This window comes from Heloderma suspectum, chromosome 1 (genome assembly GCF_057233095.1).
Source record: "Heloderma suspectum isolate Gila_16-S chromosome 1, 16-S_ref, whole genome shotgun sequence".
Lineage (NCBI taxonomy): Eukaryota > Metazoa > Chordata > Lepidosauria > Squamata > Helodermatidae > Heloderma > Heloderma suspectum.
In genome coordinates, this window is record NC_139458.1 from 86,821,922 (window position 1) to 86,845,444 (window position 23,523).

Consider the following 23,523-nt stretch of genomic DNA (forward strand, 5'->3'; position numbering starts at 1 on the left):
TTCGCCTTTGCCAGGGGGGTCATAGACCCTCTTTTGGGAGAAGACTGAGCCAAAGTAGGAATTGAGCACCTCTGCCTTTTCTTTGTCATCTGTTATCATTTTGCCATCCTTATTTAATAGCTGAACAACCATTTCTTTCCTCTGCCTTTTACTATGCACGTAGCTGAAGAAAGCCTTTTTGTTGTTTTTAGCATCCCTCGCTAACCTCACCTCGTTCTCCGCTTTAGCCTTCCTGACGCCATCCCTGCAATTCTGTGCTACCTGCCTGTACTCTTCCTTTGTTACTTGGCCTTCTTTCCACTTCCTATATGTGTCCTTTTTTGTTTTCAGGTCATCCCTAAGCTTTTTGTGAAGCCACATTGGCTTCTTCTGTTGTCTTCCACCTTTTCTTCTTGTTGGAATTGTTTGTGATTGTGCCTTGAGAATTTCCTTTTTTAAAAGTTCCCACCCATCTTGGACTCCTTTTCTCGCTAGCATTGCTTGCCATGGGACCTTACTGATCATTGTTCTGAGTTTATTAAAATCAGCTTTCCTAAAATCCAGGGTACGCGTTTGAGTACACTCGGCTTTTGCTTCCCTTAGAACCAAGAACTCAAGTACAACATGGTCGCTTTCCCCCAGAGTTCCTGTAACTGCTACTTTATCCACTAAGTCATCTCTGTTGGTTAGGATCAAGTCAAGGATAGCCGATCCTCTAGTTCCTTCCTCTACTTTCTGTAGTCTATTTCTATATTTCTATATACAGGAAGGGGCCAGAGCTCAATGGTAGAGCACATGCTTTGCATGCAGAAGATTCCAGGTGCAATCCCTGGCACCTTCAGAAAGGGCTCAGAAAGGCCTATCTGAAATCCTGCAGAGCAGTTGCCAGTCAGTGTAGACAATAGTGATCTAGCTGGACTGATGGTCTGACCTGGTATAAGGCAGTTTCATATGTTTAGTTAGGTCTGGGTACCCTTTATACTTGAGACAGGCTCAAATATATTTGAAGGCCCGACTTCCTTAATTCCTATAAAGAGTTTTATTTTGCACCCACTTAAAAAGAGGACAGTGATCATTAAGCAGGTTGGCCAATTGCTGGTGTTTCTTCTTTCCACTTGAAGAGTACTTTTTTCAACCCCGCAAAAAATCGTCGATATCAGAAGTTGGATTCACTAGAATATTTATTTCACATTCTAAAAAGACAACAAAGAAATGAGAACACCATTTCTCATGTTCAAAGTTCTAATGTTCTCACATTAGCAGGGGATGGACAAGATGACCTGAAGGGTTGCCCACCTTCGTAGTCTATAAAAGAAAGGAACACAGCATATGAAGAGCAACACAGAGGGAACAATATAAATATGGAGGCTTCCGATACTAAATCTGTGTTTTGTGTATTTTCCCTCTGTAAGTCTTGAATATTTCTGAGAAGACCCACATTTTTAAACAAAGGGCAGAAATATAATCCAGATGATCCCACATTTGTGCCAAACTGGCAATGGCCACATTAGAAGCATAATTCTTATGAATAGAATAGGTAGGATTTTCACTTCCCTCTCATGAAGAGTCATGCAAGTTGAAAGAGCTAAATACAGAAGAGTGATGCAGTCCCCCAATCCCATATTTTATAAAACCCATATTCTACTTATAGTCCTGTTTTAATACCTGTTTAAAATATAACAGAACAACAGGGCATTACTCTGAAGATATACAACAAACACAGCATGAAAAAATGCACGCATATTCCAGCAGTCATGTGAAAATTATCTGCAAAAGGCAGAGTTCTTTAGATGATACTCAGATCTTATTAGGGCACAATCCTATGGGGATAGGAGGCTGCCTCTGAACTCGGAGGCGACCGTCTTCCAATGCAGGGCAGGAGAAGCGGAGGGGATCGTCCCCTCCGCACTTCAGCCGCCCTTCATTTGCGGCTAGACAGCTGATTTCGGCTATCTAGCCGCAGGAAGTCAGAGCAAGGGAAGTGGCGTAGGGACAACACGTTGGATGTGTCATACCGGCATTTCCACCTTCCCCGCCCCGGAACGCCCCGTTTTTGCCGCTCCGCGCTCCTCTTCTGAGTGTGGCGCACGGGGCCATTCTGCATTGCCTACAAGGCTGTTTCTCAGGGAACCGACCCCGGAGTGCGGGCTCCAAGGTTGGTTCCTGGAAACCGACGTATCCTATGGCTGTCTAGCTGCTGACTAGCGGCCACTGGATCGCTTCCTTAGAGGACCTTATGTTTAGCATTCCCAAGATACTCAGAAGTACAAAAACGTGAGGGTTTAACACCATGTGTGACACCCTCCCATCCCAAAGATAGATACTATGCAGTTTAAGAACAATGAGTGGTGAATATCAGTAACAAGCATTGCCAAGAAAATATTTTTCACTCAATTATAGGAGCTCCCACACATTTCCTGCTTCTCTAGATTCTGCTTCCAGCCTAAGAATTTGGAAGAGTTTGGGCAGTATTTGGAGTGACAGAAAAGAAGAAAGGAGAACAGCGGTGACTGGGATTTGCAGGAGAATGGAGGAGGAGCGAATAGCGTGAATAGCCAGTTGCACACTACAGGCAGTTCTGCCCTGCTCCAAAGTGATTTGTGCCTTTGCCAAACACTTTCCTCATAGCTTCAACTGACATCTAGAAACTGTCTTCTAGAATGAAAGCTGCGATGCTGAGAAGCCAAGTTCTATATTCTACACACCTGAGATCCTGGATACACAAAGCGTACGTGCAGCCCTATTTCTAAGCCTTTGAAAAATATCTCTTCTGAACTATGAACCTCCTGCCATCTTGGCCTAGAAAGGGCATTCAAGTAAAAAGAATGCCTTCAACTCCAATCCTTAATAAACTCCTGACATTTTAGACATATTAAGTCTCATTGCTATACGAGTCCCTTCTAACCCTATATTTCTAATTATGTGTGTTATTAATGAGCAAGAATGTGCTACAGCTTTAGCAGATAGTGCCGAAGATATTACTTTAAGCTTTTAACTGCTGTTTGACCAGGAAGCTAAAACTCTTCAAGTATTTATGATACATTCTTTAGAAACAGAGCACCTGTTTTAATATAGCTGCATTTCTAATCAGCAAAAAAAAAGTCCCCCTGCCTCAAATCTTGGATTCTTGATATTTGGTAAATAAGTAGATGGGGTATAAACATAAGAGTATTTCAACAATGCTCTGGAGAGAAGGACTTGATACTATCCTAGTGTTCTCTAAGCAGAAAAGATTGTAAACAGACATTGTCAGGAGACTTAGGTTGGGAATACAGGGGACAGAGCTTTGCTCAGGTCTCTTTTGACAATTACTCTCAACTAGATCTAAATGAAAAACTCTATTCCCTTTTCCAGCTGGACATATAAAGTAGAAGAAAAACCAGATCACCAATGAGAGAGACTAGCCATCCAATTTCTGTAGGTAGCGTTACAGCAATAGGTTATTAATTTTGGGACTTATTCAGCAGCTGCTTACCATTGCAGGTGGAAGAGGTGATGTTGTACAGAAATGGATAAAACTGCAAACAGCGGATCAGCTTCAGGCTCCTCTCACACTCCAGGCATTTTGTAGCAATATCCAGGGCATGTCTGAAAGCCTGTAATGCCCCACTGACATTCTTCAGAGCCAAATAGGCATTTCCTAAGCTCAACAATGTCAGAGGCTAAAAGGAGAAAAGCAAACTTGCATCAGCACATGCAAAGAGGAAAGGCCAGAATTTCACTTGTGGACATTGCCTTTTACTTTCCCCAAATGAGTTGCAGAAAAAAGCTAAAAAAGCATTAAAATATTTATAGTATTAGGAATAGACATAAACCTATTCTGCAGTTGACTTGTCAAAGGAACCGGGGATTTTGCGACAAGCACTTTCATATCCTTGGGAGGTCTGGTTTAAAATGTAAACTATAAATATATTTAAACCACGCATCACATTCTATTAATATAACTCTCCTGTTAAACTGAGATTAAAAACATGGAATTCAAAACCTGTAAGGCAAAGGGAAAACCAAATATGTCCTCCTTACAGAATATTATTACTCATTCCAGAGCCAGGGCCTGCAGGAGAGGCTACCACCACCACCGGGGAAGAGGCATGCCTGCTGCTGCTGGGCCTGCTGCCGCCGCTGCTGCCACTGCCGCTGCTGCCGCCACCACCACCTCCACCACCAGGCCTTCCCTGTAGACTTCTGCCTGGCAGACCACCAGTCCCTGCAGGACCAGGCCCCCAGGTACTGAGCCAGCTGTGATGCTCCACCTGTCCCTCCCTGGAGGGGCTACATAAGTTGGCTGGCTGAGGTGGCCTGGGAGAGCCAGGGCCTGTAGGAGAAGCCGCCGCCGCCACCACCACCACCACCACCACCACCACCACCACCACCGGGGAAGAGGCGTGCCTGCTGCTGCCGGGCCTGCTGCCGGGCCTGCTGCTGCCGCCACCGCCACCACCACCAGGCCTTCCCTGTAGACTTCTGCCTGGCAGACTGCCAGTCCCTGCAGGACCAGGCCCCCAGGTACAGAGCCAGCTGTGCTGCTCCACCTGCCCCTCCCTGGAGGGGCTACATAAGCTGGCTGGCTGGCTGAGGTGGCCTGGGAGAGCCAGGGCCTGCAGGAGAGGCCACGACCACCGGGGAAGAGGCGTGCCTGCTGCTGCTGCTGGGCCTGCTGCTGCTGCTGCCACCACCACCACCACCAGGCCTTCCCTGTGGACTCCTGCCTGGCATTATTTTTAAGGGGATTTTTAATTGTTTTTTGTTTTTGTTTTGTTTTTTCTGGGGGATTTTGTTGTGTTTTTAGGGGTGGGTAGCCTGCCTGATAGGCGGGAGCGAGGGGGCATGTGTCCACCTGATGGAGGCAGTGGGGGGAGTGTTGGGGGCCAGAACATACCGAGGCTGGCCGGCAGGCGCTGGCGGAGCACTAGGGGCAGGCCATGCCAGGTAAGGGGAACAAGGGAGAGATGTGTAATATCTGTCCCCTGCTCCGGGCCTGTCCAGAGCCAAAGGATGGTTGGGGGAGGCGTGACCCCATCTTCTGGCCTTCGCTTGCTGCTCTGCAATGCCAGGTCTGTTACCCAGAAAACCTCCCTCATCCATGACACGATCCTGGATGAGGGTGCAGACCTGGCATGTATTACGGAGACCTGGCTGGCCGAGGCTGCTGCTCCAACCCTTGCAGCCATGTGTCCAGCTGGATTTTCGTATGCACAGCAGCCGAGGGCTAGGGATCGGGGAGGGGGAGTGGCTGTTATCTACCGAGAGTCCTTGGTCTTCACCAGACCCCCTCTCCGGGAGACCAAGGTTGCGGAGTGCATGTACTGGAGGTTGGGCCCGAAAGGCAGTCTGGGGATTCTGCTCATGTACCGTCCACCCCGCTGCACGACTGACTCTCTGGCCAAGGTGCTTCAGGTGGTCTCTGATGTGCGTGTACTTATTGTACCCTAACTTATTGGTGTTGGGGGACTTCAATGTACATTTGGAGGCCATCCTCACAGGAGCACCTCGGGACTTCATGGAGACCATGGCCTCCTGGGAGCTGCACCATATTCTAACTGGGCCCACCCATGTAGCCGGTCATGCACTAGACCTTGTGTTTGTTTCTGGAGAAGTGGGGAGTGATCTGGAAGTCGGGGGTATATCCACCACCCCCTTGTCATGGTCAGATCACTATCTGGTGACATTGGACTTCTCGGTTCCACAACCCCTCCGCAGGGGTGGAGGACCCATTAAAATGGTCCGCCCCAGGCGTCTTATGGATCCAAATGGATTCCTGAACGCGCTTGGGGATTCTCTGGGGCACGCCAACGGCCACTCGGTCGAGACCCTGATGGGTGGCTGGAATGCCGCAATCACTGGGGCATTAGATCAGGTGCTCCGAAACACCCTCTCCCCCTGAACAGGGCTCGGACTGCACCATGGTTCAATCCACGGTTACGAGCTCTGAAACAGGAGGTGAGACGGCTAGAGCGCCGGTGGCGGAAGTCTCGCTTCAAAGACGATCAGACACGGGCTAGAGCTGTATCTTCAGCCTATCACGTGGCGGTGAAGGCAGCAAAAAAGGAATATTATGCTGCCTCCATCACGTCTGCAGAGTGCTGTCCCAGGAGGCTGTTCCAAGTGGTCCAGAGCCTGGTCGGTCCTGTGGCTCCAGAACCACTGGAGCATTCTAAGGCCTCCTGTGAGGCCTTGGCAAGGCACTTTGCAGATAAAATTGATCAGATTAGGTGTGTTACTCTGCACGTTGTTGATACAGTTAGTGAGCAAGAGGCGGCCTGTGGCAAACCGGTTTTGTGGGATCGGTTCCAGCTTCTTCCTCCTGATGACGTGGACAAGGTGCTTTCATCGGTACGGCCGACCACCTGCTTACTTGATCCTTGCCCACCGTGGCTCATTATGGGCTGCAGAGAGAGACTGGGTGAGGGGATCAAGGCGGTGGTGAACGCCTCCCTTGAGGAGGGAGTGATGCCATCAGCCCTCAAGGAGGCAGTGATAAGACCCCTCTGAAAGAAGCCCTCCTTGGATCCTCAAGTTCTGAACAACTTTTGCCCAGTCTCAAATCTGCCATTTTTGGGCAAGGTGATTGAGCGGGTGGTGGAGGTGCAGTTGAAGGCACACTTGGAAGAAACTGATTATCTAGACCCATTTCAGTCGGGCTTCAGGCCTGGGCATGGGACAGAAATGGCCTTGGTCGCCTTGGTAGATGATATGAGGAGGGCTCTGGATAGGGGTGAATGCTCCTTCCTTGTTCTCCTCGACCTCTCAGCGGCTTTTGATACCGTTGACCACGGTATCCTCCTGGACTGCCTGGAGGGGTTGGGCATTGGAGACACCGTATTGCGGTGGTTCCGGTCCTTCCTCTCCGGCAGGTATCAGAGGGTAGCACTGGGGGAGGAGGTTTCGGACCCGTGGCCACTTACTTGTGGGGTGCCACAGGGTTCCATCCTCTCCCCGATGCTATTTAACATCTATGTGAAGCCGCTGGGGGCTATCATCAGGAGGTTTGGGGTGCAGTGTCATCAATATGCGGATGACACGCAGCTCTACCTCTCATTCAAATCTTCACCAAGGTTGGCCGTAGAATCCCTGTCCAAATGTCTGGAGATGGTGAGTGGCTGGATGGGGAGGAATAAGCTCAAGCTGAACCCTGACAAGACCGAGGTACTTTTGGTGGGAGACAAGAGGAGGCTAGGGGATGTTGACCTGGTGCTGAATGGGGTACGGCTACCCTTGAAAGACCAGGTCCGCAGCCTGGGGGTCATTTTGGACTCCTAGCTGTCCATGGAGGCTCAGGTGTCAGCTGTGAGCCGGACAGCGCTGTATCAACTCCATCTGATACGGCGGCTGCGCCCCTTCCTTCCCGAACATCTGCTCCCATCGGTAGTACATGCCCTGGTCTCCTCTCGTTTAGACTACTGTAATGCGCTCTACGTGGGGTTACCCTTGAAGATGGTTCGGAAACTGCAGCTGGTACAGAACGCGGCGGCTCGCCTGATTAAAGGCAGCCGCCGGCGAGATCACATAACTCCAGTGCTGAAGGAGTTGCACTGGTTACCAGTTGTTTTCCGGGCCAACTTCAAGGTGTTGGTGTTGACCTTTAAAACCCTATATGGTTGCGGCCCAGCCTATCTTAAGGAGCGCCTCCAGCAGCACCAGACAGGCCGCTTAACAAGATCAGCCTCGGATGGCCTTCTCTCTGTCCCATCAGCCAGGACAGCTAGACTGGTGGGGACGAGGGAAAGGGCCTTTTCTGTGGTGACCCCCACTCTGTGGAACTCCCTCCCTAGGGAACTCCGTCATGCCCCCTCTTTAATGAGCTTCCGTTGTGCATTAAAAACGTTGTTGTTCAGGCAGGCATTTGGGGTGGGTTAGGGTATTTTAGAAAATGTTTTTATTGTAGAATTTTATTGTTTTAAACTGTTTTTATTGTATGTTGTACATCGCCCAGAGTGGCTGGGTGACCAGCCAGATGGGCGATTAATAAATTTAATAATAAATAAAATAAATAAATTCGTTTGTTCAGTTGTGGCCCATTGAGCTTATTAGCTTGGACCCTAAATTGCGTGAGTGGAAGGAAGCTTTCCTAGTGCCCCTCCAGAGGCTTGGGGACTGCTGGGGAAGGGAATTGTGAGGAGGCACCTTGTAGGGGCAGAATAAAGCTTAATTTTAAATTAAGCTTTTATTCGTACTAATATTCATTTCTTGATCTAGGCCGGTACTTATTGCATCTGACACTGAAATGCTATATGAAAGAACACATGGGAGTAGGAGGACTTCTGCTTTTCTCCAACTAGACCATCTCAAAGCAAAGACACTCACCTCAGAGCCATTGACGGCTAAAGCTTTTCGTAGAAGCTTGCTGGCATCCAGGTGAAGGCCATAGTGAATCAAAAGGTTTGCTAGATTGACTAAGGGGATATCCTGAAATTCATGTGGGGTCAAGTTAAATGCTTTTCGCAAGCAAGTGAAAGCATAGGTGCCATTTCCAAATGCACGCCAGTAAAGGCCAGCTTCATTGAGCACCAGCCATAAGGGATCTCTCGCCTGAATGTAAAGGGAAAAAAAGAAATAAAGGTTACCATTATTAATCTCATTCTATTCTTTCCACTGTTAGTCCTCCATTGCCTCTCTAGCAGTGTGACAGTGACAGAAGTCTAGACTGGGTTTTAGTGATCATCAGCAGAGGGCCATGCATATACCAATCAGCTGTGCATAAACCATGTATAATACAGCCAGTTCCCAATATTCTATCACAACAAGACCAAGAAAGAGATGTGGTAACATAGATAGGAACAGGCTTGATGGCTGAAGTCACCAACAGCAGACAGCAGGTTTAGTCCCCCCTCTCCCCGCCCCAAATCTGGTGTTGAAGTGCATGTCTTTGTTTTCTCATGTGTTTATCAATGTCTTCTCCATCTCCAGGGAAAAAAGAAAAGCACTGTACTTGGGTACAACACTATAATGAAGGACAAAGCCTACATCAGGCCTGACGCTGGGGACCCCAGATGGCAGGGAAGGGAGCTTCAGGTTTGATGAGCAAAAGACACTATTGTCAACACTCCCCCTCTCTCCTAGTGAAAAAGCCAGGCACCAGGTTCAGAGCAATCACCTTCTTCTCTTCTCTAAATCCCAATAGCAGGTTCTAGTTTGTTTTTTAAACAGAGCTAGTTCGCTAGCTTTTGCAAATTAGTTATCTCATTTTTGTAAATGGACAATGTGAGAGTAACCATTAAATCACATGGATAGGATCTTGTGATAGACGGCATACAATGACGACTAAACACACTTAGTAGGGAGTAAGCTCTATTGAAGACAGTGGGAATGATTTCAGAGTAAACATGCATGGATTGCATTGTGAATATTCTCTCAGTGAACAATGTGATAATAAATTGAGCTGGCAAACAACTGTCTATGAAAATTGTTAACACTAAGTCTAGTAAGTCTAAGTCTAGCTAATAAGCTTATGACTGGCTGTTAGTAGTAAGAGACACTTGCTTTCCTCTCCTCTCACTGATTTGATTGTTCAGGATATTATAGAAAAAAAATCACCCCGTGCAGATCCTTGTTTGGATCCTAAGAAAACACGGTCTGCTAAAGGAAATAAGAGGAACAAGTCTAGAGACTGATCTTGAAGATAGCATCCATCTCAGAGGAACTGAAAGCAAAATGTTATTGGTAACAAAGCAGTAAGTATCAGCTTACAGTAAAAAGCAGTACATATCTATCAGGACCAATTTACAAAGCTAGCGAGTACATCTGAGGGGGTAGAAAAAATACTGATAGCTGTGGCATTTTTCAAAGATAATTGGCTGATAAGCAAAGTATGCTGGAAAGTAAAGTTGTGCAATAGGATCAGTTGTTTCAAGTGCTTTGAGGCAATCTGGAAGACTGGGAGAAGACACTAACAGGGGTATGTTAAGGAACAGAGGAAAGACTTGCTTATGTTGATAAAAACATGGCTAGATGCTTTAGTGGAAATAACAGAGGGCCAGGCTAGGATTCAGTGTCTGTTCTGAAGTCAATGTGTCAAAAATATGATGGGAAGCCACAAGACACCTTAAATTTTATGAAAAATGCGGTAAAACTTCTTATCCACAGAGCTTCTATCACAAGACAGAGTACAGATCTATTAGTCAAAGATACAAATATCTATTCCAGCACACTGGGAGAGATGGTGCAAACACTGTACTTTTTCTCAAGTTCTGGTAGCATCATTGCAGCAAAATTGTATAGATGCTAAATTTTATTGGTCCGGCCATACACATATTTCTATTGTGCAACAGGAAGACTGACATATAATCCCCCCACCCATTGTTTTCAGTATTCACCAACGCAAGGATGAACAGCTATCAGTAGTTACAAATCTTTGATAAAAGGCCCCTGTTACATTTTCAGTTACACCATGATTATTTTGAAACAAGTTCAGATATCAAGAGTTCAAAGAGATCAATGTTATTAATTAAATTCTTTGAGTTGTGTCCAAAATTGGGATTCTGCAAACAGAATAGTTCTGTCAGCGGAACTGGGATGGGCAAATTCTCCCTTCTCTCCATGCATCCTCAAAATCTGCTCTGGAGGAATGGGGAACTCTGAAGTAGAGTTTTGGGTGGTGTTGCCAGTTATTGGGGGGAGGAGAGAGGGAGAAAGTCCCATCACACTAGTGGACTTCCACTAGCGTGATGTTGGATTTAACTCTTTATCTGCAAATACTCCTTTTTTCACGTTGACAATCAACTAGAACATTTTGAATTATTAACAAGATATTTGCTTTGGTAGATGATGGTACTTTGGGACTCTGGCATGAATTTCATATATTCGAAGAGCCGAGCAAAAAGCACACATTGCAGCCACTGGAATTGGACTCACCTTTACAATGGCATGATAGATGAATGATCCTATTTGCTGCTGTGTAATTGATTGATTATTGACACGAGTGTATAATATCTGCACAACACAAAAAAGACATTTAAAACCACACATCATGAAATGGTAGTTTGGTTAATCAAGTTTAGTGATCTAAAGGATGACTAAATAAACGAACAAAGTTTTACTACAAAATGAAAATGCTAGAGAAACTCCCATTTTTATATTTTGAACGTTGGCAGCAGTTGATTGGAAAAAAAAATTAAAACTGCCATGTTAATTTTATAAGCTGGGTATAGATGCCGCTTGGTCCTACAGAATAAAATAGATAATGGGTTATATCAGCAGAAATGTGGTTTATAGTCTTATAATTGACAGCAAGCAACTAGAAATTTGGCCAGAACCAGATCTCCCTTTGTCTAGGTGCACAAAGGTCAACAGATGGTAGCACAGGTGGGAGAAAGCAATGCCATCAAAATCCAAAAAAGCAAATCAAAGTAGTTAAACACCACACTTTAGCAACAGCTACTTCTTGGATGCTTAGAGGGGAAGAAGGTGACGATGACGATGATAATAATAATAATAATTTATATAGTGCAAGATAGGTCAGTATTAAATTTCCCCATATGTAAAGCACCACTCATTCAGAGTACATTAATGCCCTCTTTTATATGTATCATATCAACTAACTGAACAAATAAAGCCCTCAGAATCTGATCAAAGTGCAAAAAAGGGGACTGTCTTCAGTGCTTTGCAGGTAGGTTCACTATACATTGAAACAAGCATCCTGTAATGGCTTCCTTTCCTTAAAGACTCCGTCATTTCCAAATTTGACTTTATGTTGGAAGACATCTTGCTTTAAAGAACTTGTGACATCAGGTAGCAACTATTCACAGAGCAGAGAAGACAATGAGCATGTTCAACACTGAGCAACACACACAGACATACTTACTTTTTTCGCATGATCATCTGGCATCTTTATTCTCAGATCTAGATGACTGTCTAGTTCTTTGATCAACACGTACGTAGAGTCACTGTTATGTGCATCCGTAATGGAAGAACAATCTGGTTCATAGACCTCTGTTTGTGCATGGTCCTCCCCTGGGCTGTTAAGTATTGAATGGATTCTAACCATCAAAAGAATGAACACACAAATATAACCACATGGTTCAGACTGCAGGGGTATCAATTTCAAGCAACCACACAGAGCACAGCTAAATTCCTATAAAACTAGGAAAGGCAGAAGAAATATTCCTTTATACTGTGAAATAGAAACATTATCTTTGATTTGGCACTCCCTACCACTCCATGTTACTAAAGGCAAAGTGAAAAAGAATCTTGTGCAGCCCAATAATCTGCATGTTTACTGGTAAGTAAGTCCACTGAACTCACCGTGGCTTACTCCTAAGATAGCAAGCACAGAACTGAAACCTAATTTCCAATTTTCCAAGGATGCTTCCAGACAAGGCTTTTATCTCACCTCCCCCTGCCTCATTCACGGGAATTTTACAAGGGGTCCAGACATTGTCTTCCATTCATAGCCCACCTGTGTTTTCCTACAGCTTCTTCTGTCTGTTTTACTACCTGGAAAATACATTCAGGAAAAAAGATGGAACTGCTGCACAGTGCCTTCTGACTGCTAGTGCTAGGAGCCCTCTGTCAGGAAGCAACCCAAAAGATGAACACATGTAACATCTTTTAGCCTCATGTTGGTTTGTTTTTTTAATGTGATTATACTATATATGTTTTAACAACCTGTAGTATTTGTATTTTTTATTATACTTCACTGATTTTATCAATATTCTGTAAGCCACTCTTGCATTATAAATAAATGTATTATTAATACTAACCTTTGTCCTCTGTTTTCTGGTTGCAGGAAATAGGTTGGAAGTTCCTCTGCGGGAGGGATAGCGGGATAGGATTTTACACAATCTGATCTTCTGGGCCACATAATATTCTTCTTCTCCTGTTCAAGAGAGAAAATATTCCTTGAGAAAATATCATCAAGTAGCTTTGTTAATTATCACTCTCCTGGTCTGCTTGCTGCTGGGGTAAAGTCTTCAGAATAATAATAGAAAAGTCAGGCCTTTTAAATGTTTCCAGTTTCTTTTGACAGTTATTCCTAGTCTATCTAGCTAAATCTTTGGTCATAGCAGGCCAATGCTTCACAAATGTCAAGTGGCTGCTCTCTAGTTTTGAACTCTGTGCAGCAGGTTTTGAAATCATAATATTGGAGTATTTTGTATTGCATAGCGAACCTGAATATTTGAGGGGGAGACTAAGCCAGAACTACCTAATAAAGAATCTTATCCTTGGCAACATGAGATACCATGAGTCCAAGATTAGCTCTAGTGTATGCATATTAAGTCACATACTTGAGCTTTTTAAAAGAGTACCATTAGTGAATAGATGTGCCATGATGTTTTGTCAAGAAGGAAAAAGCAAACAGCTATCCCATCACGTACCCTGTAAGAATCAGACTCGAGGCCCCATAATGAGAAGACAGAATGGACCAAAGGGGAAGACTCCAAGGAGTGGCTGAGGTCACTGTGGTTGGCATGAAGTTCAGAATTCATGGATGTCATACTGGAAATTGAATCAGCACCACTGAACTAGAAACAAAAAGAGGAAACAATTGAGCATATAAGTGACTTCTCAACAAAATTCCTTTAAGAAGAAAACTATTTCCTTACAAAAACCACTAACTGCATTGTATTCAGAAACACTAATCTATCACCTAATTTTGCTTCAAATTTCCTGGTCACTTTATGGTTCTAAGACACTAGCACAGTTCTAGAGTAAATATTAAGCAACTGGAAATAGACAAGGATAGGATAACTGTTTCTTCCAGAGGTGGGAGGGGTTTGCTCTGTTTAAAAGTAAGAGCAGGTCAAAAAGGATGACCTTTTTCTCCATATTGGTTTTTCTCCAATATGGTTTTTCTCCATATACTTTAAATCTAAATGCTTCAAAGCTACAACAATAGGCTTAGCTACTATTTTAATGTGGATTTGTAATACTTTGATTTCTAGCTTATAAAACCTGATAGGCCTTATCATGAAGGTTTATTCTTGTTGCTGCAAAGAAGGTCTCCAGGCCAGGCTTTATTCCTCCTACTAGCTCAAGAAGCAGCTAATTACATTTTAAGATGTTTGCCTCCTTAGAAGGTGTCTCTCCCAGTTCCAAAACATGGCCAAGCTTATATGACAAAACAGTTTAAGATAAGAAATCAACATGAACAGTCAAGGAGAATGGCTCCTTGGAAAATGTCTCACACTTGCTTATTATGTCACAGGAATGTCTGCGGGGAAACAGGGCAATAAGAGAGGAATAGTCACTGAATGCAAACAAGGGTGGGGGCTGGAGAACCTCTGTACACCAAGAAGAAACCTTCACAGTTAAATATCAGCATTCTCTCTCTGTTGGTGTAGGAGGGTCCCCAGGTTGGGATACAGAAAAGCAATGTGATAGGTGGATGGGATGTGTGGCTGTTCTGTTACGGAGTGACAATGTTTCAAAACATTTTCCTCCCAAATGCTGCCTCTGCAGAAAATAGGTATCTACCCTAGTGTTTTGTCAATGGGTTTGCTGAGGACCAAGTGGTAGTCTACAGATTTCAACAACTGGTATACTGGTTGACAATGCAAAGTGTCTGTTGCCCTGGTGGAATGAGCCATAATGTTGTCTGAAAATGGACTGTGCTGCACCTAATAGGCTAATGCAATGCAGGTTTTTATCCACTACACTAAGATAGAGGTGGATATCCTTTCCCCTACAGAGGAAGAGTGAAAAGAGACAAAAAGCTTATCTGTTTGTCTGAACATGGATGTATGCTGCATATTTATTTAAAACTCTGCTGATGTCATAATTTGTACCAGAAATGTTTGGTAGGTGAGAGGGCTTAGAACATAAGTGTAAGTTCTTGTGATCTGTAAAAGAGATACTTAACCTTAGGTGTTAATGAAGGGTCAGGTCTGTCCTTGAGAAAAATGCTATTTTTCCTTGATGGAAAGTGCAATAAATCTTTTGGCACCTTGCATGCAGATAATATATCAACCAGGAAACCCACACTGGAGAAAAGTCTTAGTGCTACCAATTTCACTGGTTTGAAGCGAGACCCTGGCAGCTTTTGAAGGATAGAGTGTAGCTTCCAAGAAGAGAATCTGTGGATGGCTGATGGCCAAATTGCTGGAGGTGTGCGTGTGAACATACTGGTTTGGATCTTGGCTTTGAGAATATGAAGAGGGCAGAGCCTGCTGTCTTAAGAGTGTTGGGTATAAGGCCGATTTGTAGGCCTGATTGAAGGAAGGCTAGAAAGCCCCACTCCCTTTTTCTTTTGCAGCACTGTATGAAGGCTTTCCATGTGGTTTCATAAATGCATATGGTAGATTCCTGTCTTTCAGAAAACAGTAGCTTAAGTGAATACCCACATTTTGTGAAGCTCTCCCATTCAGTTTCCACACAAGTAAGGATGGTCAGGCTGGGTCTGGGCAATGAATGGGGCCATGAGTCAGAATATCTGGTCTGACTGGAAGCAACCATGTTTGCATTGTTGCTAGCTAAATTATTCCTGAGAAACATGGCCATCTTGGCCAAAATGATGCAATGAAAATGACCAATGCTCTCACTCAGTGGTGGCTTCATAGGAGGAGACAGACGAGTTTGAGAGGCCAAACTGGCATTACATTGTTCACTTCTGCTCCCTCTCCTAGAGAAGAATGCTGGAGTCTTCTGGGTCTACTGCAATGTGGCTGAAGTGTCTCTGAATCACTTTTAAGAGTTGTCACATGGCAATCAAGTGTCCTGAGGATCATACCATTAATGAAGTCTGTTTGTAAGACCTTCAAGATCATCTGGATGTCCTTGCCTCTTGAAGGTGTGTCTGAGCTTTGCACGAGGAAAAGTAAGCTTTCCAGGAAGTCCTATTAAGCCTATATGCAGCAAAGAAGAGAGTGGAGAAAAAATCTTCCTGTGCTCTTTTTTCCTCTACTCCAACATAATTGTGCAGAAACGTCATTTATGATGCATTTTTGGATCTCTAAATTAGCTGGACATCTCGTCTGGCTAGGGAGCTGCTGGGAATGGCCCTATCCTTCCAAGGGAGAGTCTCAGAGTCACTGGAAAAATAATGTGCTGTTCTTACCTCATGGGAACTATTACCCTGTGCCACCACCTGGTTGACTATGGGATTATTATTAACTATTTGAACTTTTGTCATCAGTCTGGGAATTGAGAAATTAAATGAATTGTCCTCTGCTGCATTTGGTGAGAATAGCACCTTGTTCCGAATGTCAGAAAAATAGCAAAACCTTGAGTTTCTCTGCTGTCCACAGCTGGCAGAGGTAAAAGTTGGAGACCTCTGAATGTGGGCACTACTCCTAAGAGGACTGGTGAAATCGATTGCCTGTTGCACATGGGAGGGTTTCGGTTCTGTACTGGGGTCATCTGCACTGAGATCCCTCTACTGGACAGGAGCAGCAACCACTCAGAGAAAAGATGAGGTTTTTTTCCTTCTCTGGCCAAATAAAACATCTCCTGAAATCTCATATACAACTGAATGAAGTGTGAGGGTGTCTCTTGGCTTAAAATGCTGACATTACTCTGTTTTAGGAATTGCTGTTGGAGCAGAAGGCAAGGAGGACAAAGGAAAAAAAAGAAGACAAGGAAAAAGAAGTGTTCTTTAAAATGATGTAAGGTGAGGTAAGAGAAAGACTCTGCAATTAGGCATAGAAAAAAGTAAGATGAAAAACTCGAAGAGAATTAACAGAAAAGGTAGACATTTTCCTGGGAGATGGAAAATCTTGCCCAATTCCTGAGCTAGGCACAGAAGGATCTGGGAGGGGGTCTATCTAAGGAGGCAAGTCTTAAAACTTCACTAACACGCTCCCTGCCTCTTGAGCTGGGAGAAGTAAAGCCTGGCCTGGATACCCTCCTACACCAACAGAGAAAGGCCTATAAATAGATTTTTTTCCTAGTATAAAACAGCTATTCCCCAAAGCTTCATAGCTTGGATTCTTTGCATACTTCAAGTGCATATAAACATTTTGGCTCTGTGGGAAATATGGAAAACTCCTTCACTAAATGAATCTTCTTGTTTGCTGAGCAAACCAACTGCCCTGGTACTAATAATTTTAAGCACCAATACAAGTCAGCTTTTCAAAATTCAGACCTACAAGAAGTGGACATGGACAATCTTTTTGAACTTTTGTCAGACTTTGATTCAACTTCATGCTCTTGAGGAACAGTCTGAAATTTTCTTTTGTAGCCCTTGAAACTCAGCCACCACACACCTAGTGTCCAAGCACACCCTGAAGGAATAAGAGGAGGTTATTGGGGATCAGGATCCTAGGTATTTTAATGTTCTATTTATTTGTGAGCTGCCTAGAGAACTTTTGTTATAGGGCAACTATATAAATACAGTAAGTAGCTGATGAAGGGAACCACAAGTGATTTCAGCTCAGTATCTGTTTATTACCTGAGAACTGGACAAGGCACAGTGTCTTGACCATGGGAGTGGCAGAAGGTTCAACACTGATGGTACAGAAGAGATAATGATTTTTCCAGGAGGGAAGCCATGACTTCAGTATATATGTTTGCTTAATTAAAATGTTTACATCATGTACGATTGTAACAGGCAAAGTTTTGTTCTTGTATCTTTGTTTCATGTGAATATGGGTGTTAAAAGACACTTTGAGAATGCCTCAAGTCTTAAAAGGAATAGATACGCACGCTCAGGGAGGTACTTAATCCAGCACCATGAGTTGAAGAGGTTGTGATGGTTTCTTTCTAAGAGGAGTTACGGTCAGAGTAAAAGGCACTTTTGAATAATTCAAGCCAACTGGGATGGGTATATAACTTCTGCAGTTTAGGAGCCAAACAGAAGATGCCCTCCAACATGGAATCTGGAGCTTCAAATGGATGCTACAAGATACGTATCTACTAGCTAGGCTAGACCTCCCACCCCCTTTGTTTTGAAAGCCTGCCTGTGTTATGAGTAAATCTCTAGAAATAATTATGCAGAACTTCAGACATCTCAGAATGATTTGTGTTCTTCTTTACAGATCATGGAACAGAAAGACAAATGCACTGCAGACAAACCTCAACATATTCAACGTTTTCAAACATGTCACCACGGTGATAGCGAACAGGTTGGTCCCGCTGGCAATGCAAACTGTGTTGCTGGTTGCCCAGACGACAAATCTGATGGTTTCCTACAGTATATAAACATAAAACACAAGTTAAAAGCTAGGGAAAATATTCACCGACAGAATGAATGGAAAACACATTTCTTCCAAGTTAAGCATCCAAAGCCAGAAAAAAATCCATAATCTTCCTTTAATTATGCTTCTGTGTTACTTCTTGAAAAGTTTCAATACTGCATGGAGGAGGAACGTTTTAGATACTCAATTATAAGTGTTCTCTTTGGATCCATCCAGAACTTGTGCACTTCAGCCACCTTGGCCAGCACATAAGGTCTTTCCAGAAAGGTGTATTTGCCAAACTTAAGAACTAGTTAAGAAACATGAGACTCTAGATTAAACCAAAATTTAAGATCTCTATGGAAAAGCATTTGGTTTATGCATTTTTATTTATTTATTTATTTATTTATTAAATTTATTAATCGCCCATCTGACTGGTCACCCAGCCACTCTGGGCGATGTACAACCCACCATAAACAATTTAATAAATAAAATAAAATTTTAGTACCTAAGGAGGTGGTGGGCTCTCCCACACTGGAGGCGTTCAAGACGAGGCTGGACAGCCATCTGTCAGGGATGCTCTGACTTGGATTTCTGCATTGAGCAGGGGGTTGGACTCGATGGCCTTATAGGCCCCTTCCAACCCTACTATTCTATGATTCTATGTTTCTGTGAGTAGCTCAAAGCATTCCACGTTGTGAATTTATACACAAGCCAGAGAGATCAGTGCATCCTTGTGTCATATGTCTTCTGCACATGCACAATGGACTCGGTGGCCTTGTAGGCCCCTTCCAACCCTACTATTCTATGACTATTCTATGAATGCTGATTTTCCCTTCAGGTCAAAGCCACTGGAATGTTTAATGGAATGCTGCTCCAGAGGGTTCCCTGATCTTCGTAAGTGGCCTTTTGTGAAGGATGCAAGAGGTTACTACCCGAGAGGAGAGTCTGAAAGGCCTGCACATGGCCCTTCAGATGCTGGCTAAACCAATTTAACTGACCACCACCACTGTCTTTGTTTAGATAGAGCAAAACATACCGAAATATGACGTTTGATATTAAATATTTATACAGCAAGCATTCTATTTAAAGTGCACATTTATTCAAAAGCCCCGGTTTCATCAAAACAGAACTTATTTCCTTGGACAGCCACATGGATACCATTTTGGCTTTCACATTTGTTAATGAATATTTGTTATATGACAGATACCTAGCTGTGCTTCTTTTGCCATCTGTGTCTCATGGATAATGTTCCTCAGGATCTGCTCTTCCTGAATCAGCTTGTGCTTTTCTAAGATCTCCTGTTGCCTCAAGTAATGGTCATGCTGCTTCTGATATTCCTTCAGTTCATTTAATGTTCGCTGAAGTGATCTTGAAAAATTGTAAACACCAAAGACCAGTAATTCAAGTTGCTTTAAATTTCTTTTCCTTGAAGAATTACTTCAGTACTAATTCTGAGATTTGTGTGTGTTGTTGTTTCTTACAGTATTTCAGCTAGATACAGTTAATTTACAACATGCTGCCCACCCCATGGTTTGTTTTTAATACTACTATGTTTTTTAGTTTCTTTGATTTTTAATTATTTTATATCCCATTTTAAGTCACTTTAGAAACAATATAAACATTGTAAACAAAGAAAGGATATAAACATTGTAAATGTAAACAAGAAAGGTTTCTGTGAGCAGAACAGGGAGGACCGTGATTTTCAGCTATCCTCCCTTCCCACTATATCTGCTTCAGAGGGCTGGGAACAGATTTGGTGGGGCTTCTGAGAGGAGGAGAAATAGCTGAAAATGGTGCCCCTCCCAATTCCACTGATGGAAACCTTACACTGGTGGAGAGAAACTAGTTGGGTTTTGCCCAACATTATTTATTCTTTTTTCCTTGATTTTTTATGAGGATAAATAAATCACCTGTGCTGAGCCTCCAATTTCTGCTCGAGCTTTTGCTGACATAGGACAGCATGCTTCCTTTTAATTGCTTGCTCAAACCCTGGTTTGGCCTGTAAAGCATGATCATAACACAGTACTGAGTGGTTGTATTCCCCAAGCATCTGAAAAAAGGATTGAGAAAAAGAAGGCTTGTTAGTAGCATTTAAATTATATTAAATATCACTTGAACTGATTACTGATTACTAGTTTCATCAGGCGATTGCTGTGGAAGTAGAATTGTTTAATATTACACTTAATATATTATAGCTACTTTAGTGGGGCTTTCCACCCCCAGCTATTCAGATAAAAGCTGTTATCTGTCAGCTTAGAGATAAATTCTCTGCAAAGACAGCTGAATCCAAATCATTCTGGTCCAGAAGATGAATTTCTCTCACTGCTTGATTTGTAACCAGTGCAGTACAACCATTCTAGATTACTGAAAAGTAAGATCTTAATTACTGCATATATGTTTCCCAAAGTATAATAGCTTGTGAAGACATCACTGTAATCCAGAGCTGCATGGACCACGATGGCTGCATCAGCAGAGAAGTGTGCTCTGTGTAACACATTTGCCAGGTTTATCAGTGCAACATCTTTATTGTGCCTGAAAGACAGAAAAAACAAAACAGTCAGTAAGAGGTTGTCCTAAGTTTTTTTTCTAAGTAGCTGGTAAACCTTGGGCCCCAGGTTTGATCTCTAGCATTTAGTAAATAAGTTGATAGAACTGGGAAGCTACCAGCCTGAGTCCATGCAAAAATGCATTTCTCACAAACTGCTAGGAACAGCAGCATAAGGCTTGGTGAGCTGCTGGTCTGACAGAATATCAAGTGGCTCTTTATGTCCAAAACTGTACACATCTGTAGTGCTGTCTTTATGCCTTGCTGAAAATAATTAGCAATAGGTAAGGCTGTTGGATTATTTTTTAAAGCCCCAACAATCCACCTGATACTTTCACTGGGTTAGAAAACATTATGCATAAATTGGTTTTGTCCTTATTTGGCCCTAAAACTAAGATTTGAGAGCTAAACACATCAGCTAGGTATGAGTTTTAGCCATCATTTCAACAACATTTGCCAAAAAATAATATTGTGAAGTGAGTTATAACTAAGTCACAGGGAACATTCCAAAGCTAGCATAAGTGATACCCACACACTTTTGTATAAGCATTACAATAAACACAGATGCACTTAATTTGCATTCACTGTAATTTGGTCCAAATTAGCCAACAGCACATACCAAACATTATACATCAGAAATGGCTAATACAGGTTGGAGACAAGAGATGGAAGAGCCTACAGATAACACCTATGAGGTATGAGAACTGAACTCAAACACACAGCTGTATTTGCCTACTGAACCTAAGCAAGTTGAACCAAGCAACTGCCACTCCTGTTTAACTTAAATTTTCAGTGATACAATACAGCATATTGTGCTAATAGTAAAGCTATCTATGTGTTTCATAGGCCAGGTTCGGACAATCAGCAGGGAAAAGAAGCCACGGTGGCTTCTTTTCCCTGCACTGCGTGTGCTGCTTGTGTGCCTGCCATTCTCCTAATTACCCTCGCCACGGTGCAAGTTGTCATGTCATCTCAACCCGGCAAGGTGCGCAGTGGGGACGGCTTCCAAACCACCCTGCAACCCCAGGGGCTACGGGGTGGTTTGGGAGCCACCCCCGCCACGCACCTCAGCGGGTTCGGACATGGCAACTGCAATGTGGTGAGGGCAACAGGGAAATGGCGGGTGCACAAGCAGCACATGCGGGGCAAGGAAAAGAAGCCACTGTGGTTTCATTTCCTCTGCTGATCGTCCGAATCCGGTCAGAGAAAGCCTCACCTTGTAGAAAAATGGAGAGCCCGCATGGCACATTCAACCACCTGATATGGTTCATTCTTTATTCGCCAATAGAAGGAAGCCATATTATACAATACCCAAGAAGAAGAATTCTGTAAAGATTAAAAAGCACAATGTAAAAACAAATGCTGACTGCGCTTTTAGCTAGATGCCGAAACCAGGTTCTGAACACACTCCCACTTTTTGGTCTTTATAATAAAATGACAACTATGAGGACTAGTACTGTGAAGTCAAAACTCGGATTCCAATAAAAATGAGCTCGCTGCATACATCCTATTAGCAGATCTCTAATCTGCTGGGATGTTTTACCCTAACTAGTAAACAGACAGCACTGAAGTTACAAATATCATGTTCAAGTACATCTGTGCTGTATAATACCTTCTAGGGCATACTGATTTGGGGAACACCACCAAGGTGATCCATGTGGTCATACCTTCATGAGACCTTCATAAATGCAATGGCCAATCTCCTCTATGCTTCTTCCTAACCGTCTCGATAAGTAAGTCAATATAGGATCTTCTTTAGGTAACAAAGGTACAGAAAGGTTAATTCTTTCTTGGATACCCTAGGTGGAGGGAAGGAAAAGAGTCAGTGACTGTACACGGACAATGGGGTTCTCTAGTACCAAGGTGGACTGATATGAGTCTTGCATAGCAAGTGCTTTCTCCCCCCTGTGGCTGACTGTTTTTTTAAAAAAACCTAGAACTCCTGTGGCCCACTAATGTGTTTTAAATTTACAGAGCAACTATGTATATTCAGGATTCCTTTATAGTTAAGATATAGCTAATATATATGAATCCAGAGTATGTACCTTTGCTTAAGAAAATAAGCAGTGCCTCGCTGCATAGGATCAAGGTCCATCTAGTCCACCTCAGCAGCAATTAGGTGGGCCAGTAGAAACTGGCCAGTACACCATGTTCAACTTTCTCCCCACACTCCACTGATTCTAGCACATACTACCCAAAGATCTCAAAAGTTACAAGTAAACATTAGATACCATTTTAGAAAAGGCAGGTATATTGCATATATTGCACAATATGCAGAAGTAGTCTCACTGAATACAATAGGACATTACTCCTACGTAAGTGTGCACATGACTGGAGCCTTGAAAAAATTCTGGACATGCAATAGCTTACATTTGCAGAAATGTCTGTGGCTTTCTTTAGAAGCTGTCAAATTTTATATATTCAAGGTATGATTCTTAAGGAGGCCTGACACAATTTTATTAAAAAAAAAACAGACAGGGAAGCATACAAAAGACAGAATATAAAACAAACTAAAAATATACAGCATAAAAGCAGATATTAAAAGCTTAGTCCTATATGCAGGAGCTGGGAGCATTCCCCCCTGAATATTTCAAGGGAAGGGATTTATGAATTGCAAATGTTATGGTAAAGTACTGATATTATTTAACACATACTAGTTACTATTTGACCACAAGGCACAGAAGTGAAATGGTTTCTGCCTAGAAGCCTTAGATGTACAGCTTCGTATACATTACTTTTTCTCAGCAGTTATAACTTAGCTAAGGAAATCAAGAGGAGTAACAAACTATGGGAGTACTGACATGATCACATATCACAATAGTGCAAAAGCATCTCCATGTGAAAGGTGAGTCCCTATCTTTATAAATGCAGCCAATTAAACTATGTTATAGCACTGCTGGTATTGATATAAGCATGTGTCCACAACCAATGCTTCAGTCTATCATTAGT

General features: G+C 43.1%; 1 protein-coding gene across 5 annotated transcripts in view; it reads right to left on the minus strand.

Moving 5' to 3' along the window:
* Positions 1 to 23,523, minus strand: part of TTC17 (tetratricopeptide repeat domain 17) — a 98,374-nt gene that overhangs the window by 50,537 nt on the left and 24,314 nt on the right. For all 5 annotated transcript variants that reach the window (XR_014790350.1, XM_084851003.1, XM_084851019.1 and 2 more), the window contains 12 exons: positions 22,242 to 22,373; positions 21,791 to 21,900; positions 20,417 to 20,561; positions 19,940 to 20,079; positions 19,237 to 19,397; positions 17,926 to 18,038; positions 13,293 to 13,439; positions 12,678 to 12,793; positions 11,780 to 11,954; positions 10,831 to 10,908; positions 8,284 to 8,508; positions 3,455 to 3,641 (listed from right to left, as the gene is read on the minus strand). Coding sequence is in view for 4 of the 5 variants with exons in the window: in XM_084851003.1 (XP_084707129.1) it covers positions 3,455 to 3,641; positions 8,284 to 8,508; positions 10,831 to 10,908; positions 11,780 to 11,954; positions 12,678 to 12,793; positions 13,293 to 13,439; positions 17,926 to 18,038; positions 19,237 to 19,397; positions 19,940 to 20,079; positions 20,417 to 20,561; positions 21,791 to 21,900; positions 22,242 to 22,373 (1,729 nt within the window). In the remaining variant the exon portion in view is untranslated. The remainder of the gene's footprint in view (positions 1 to 3,454; positions 3,642 to 8,283; positions 8,509 to 10,830; positions 10,909 to 11,779; positions 11,955 to 12,677; positions 12,794 to 13,292; positions 13,440 to 17,925; positions 18,039 to 19,236; positions 19,398 to 19,939; positions 20,080 to 20,416; positions 20,562 to 21,790; positions 21,901 to 22,241; positions 22,374 to 23,523) is intronic.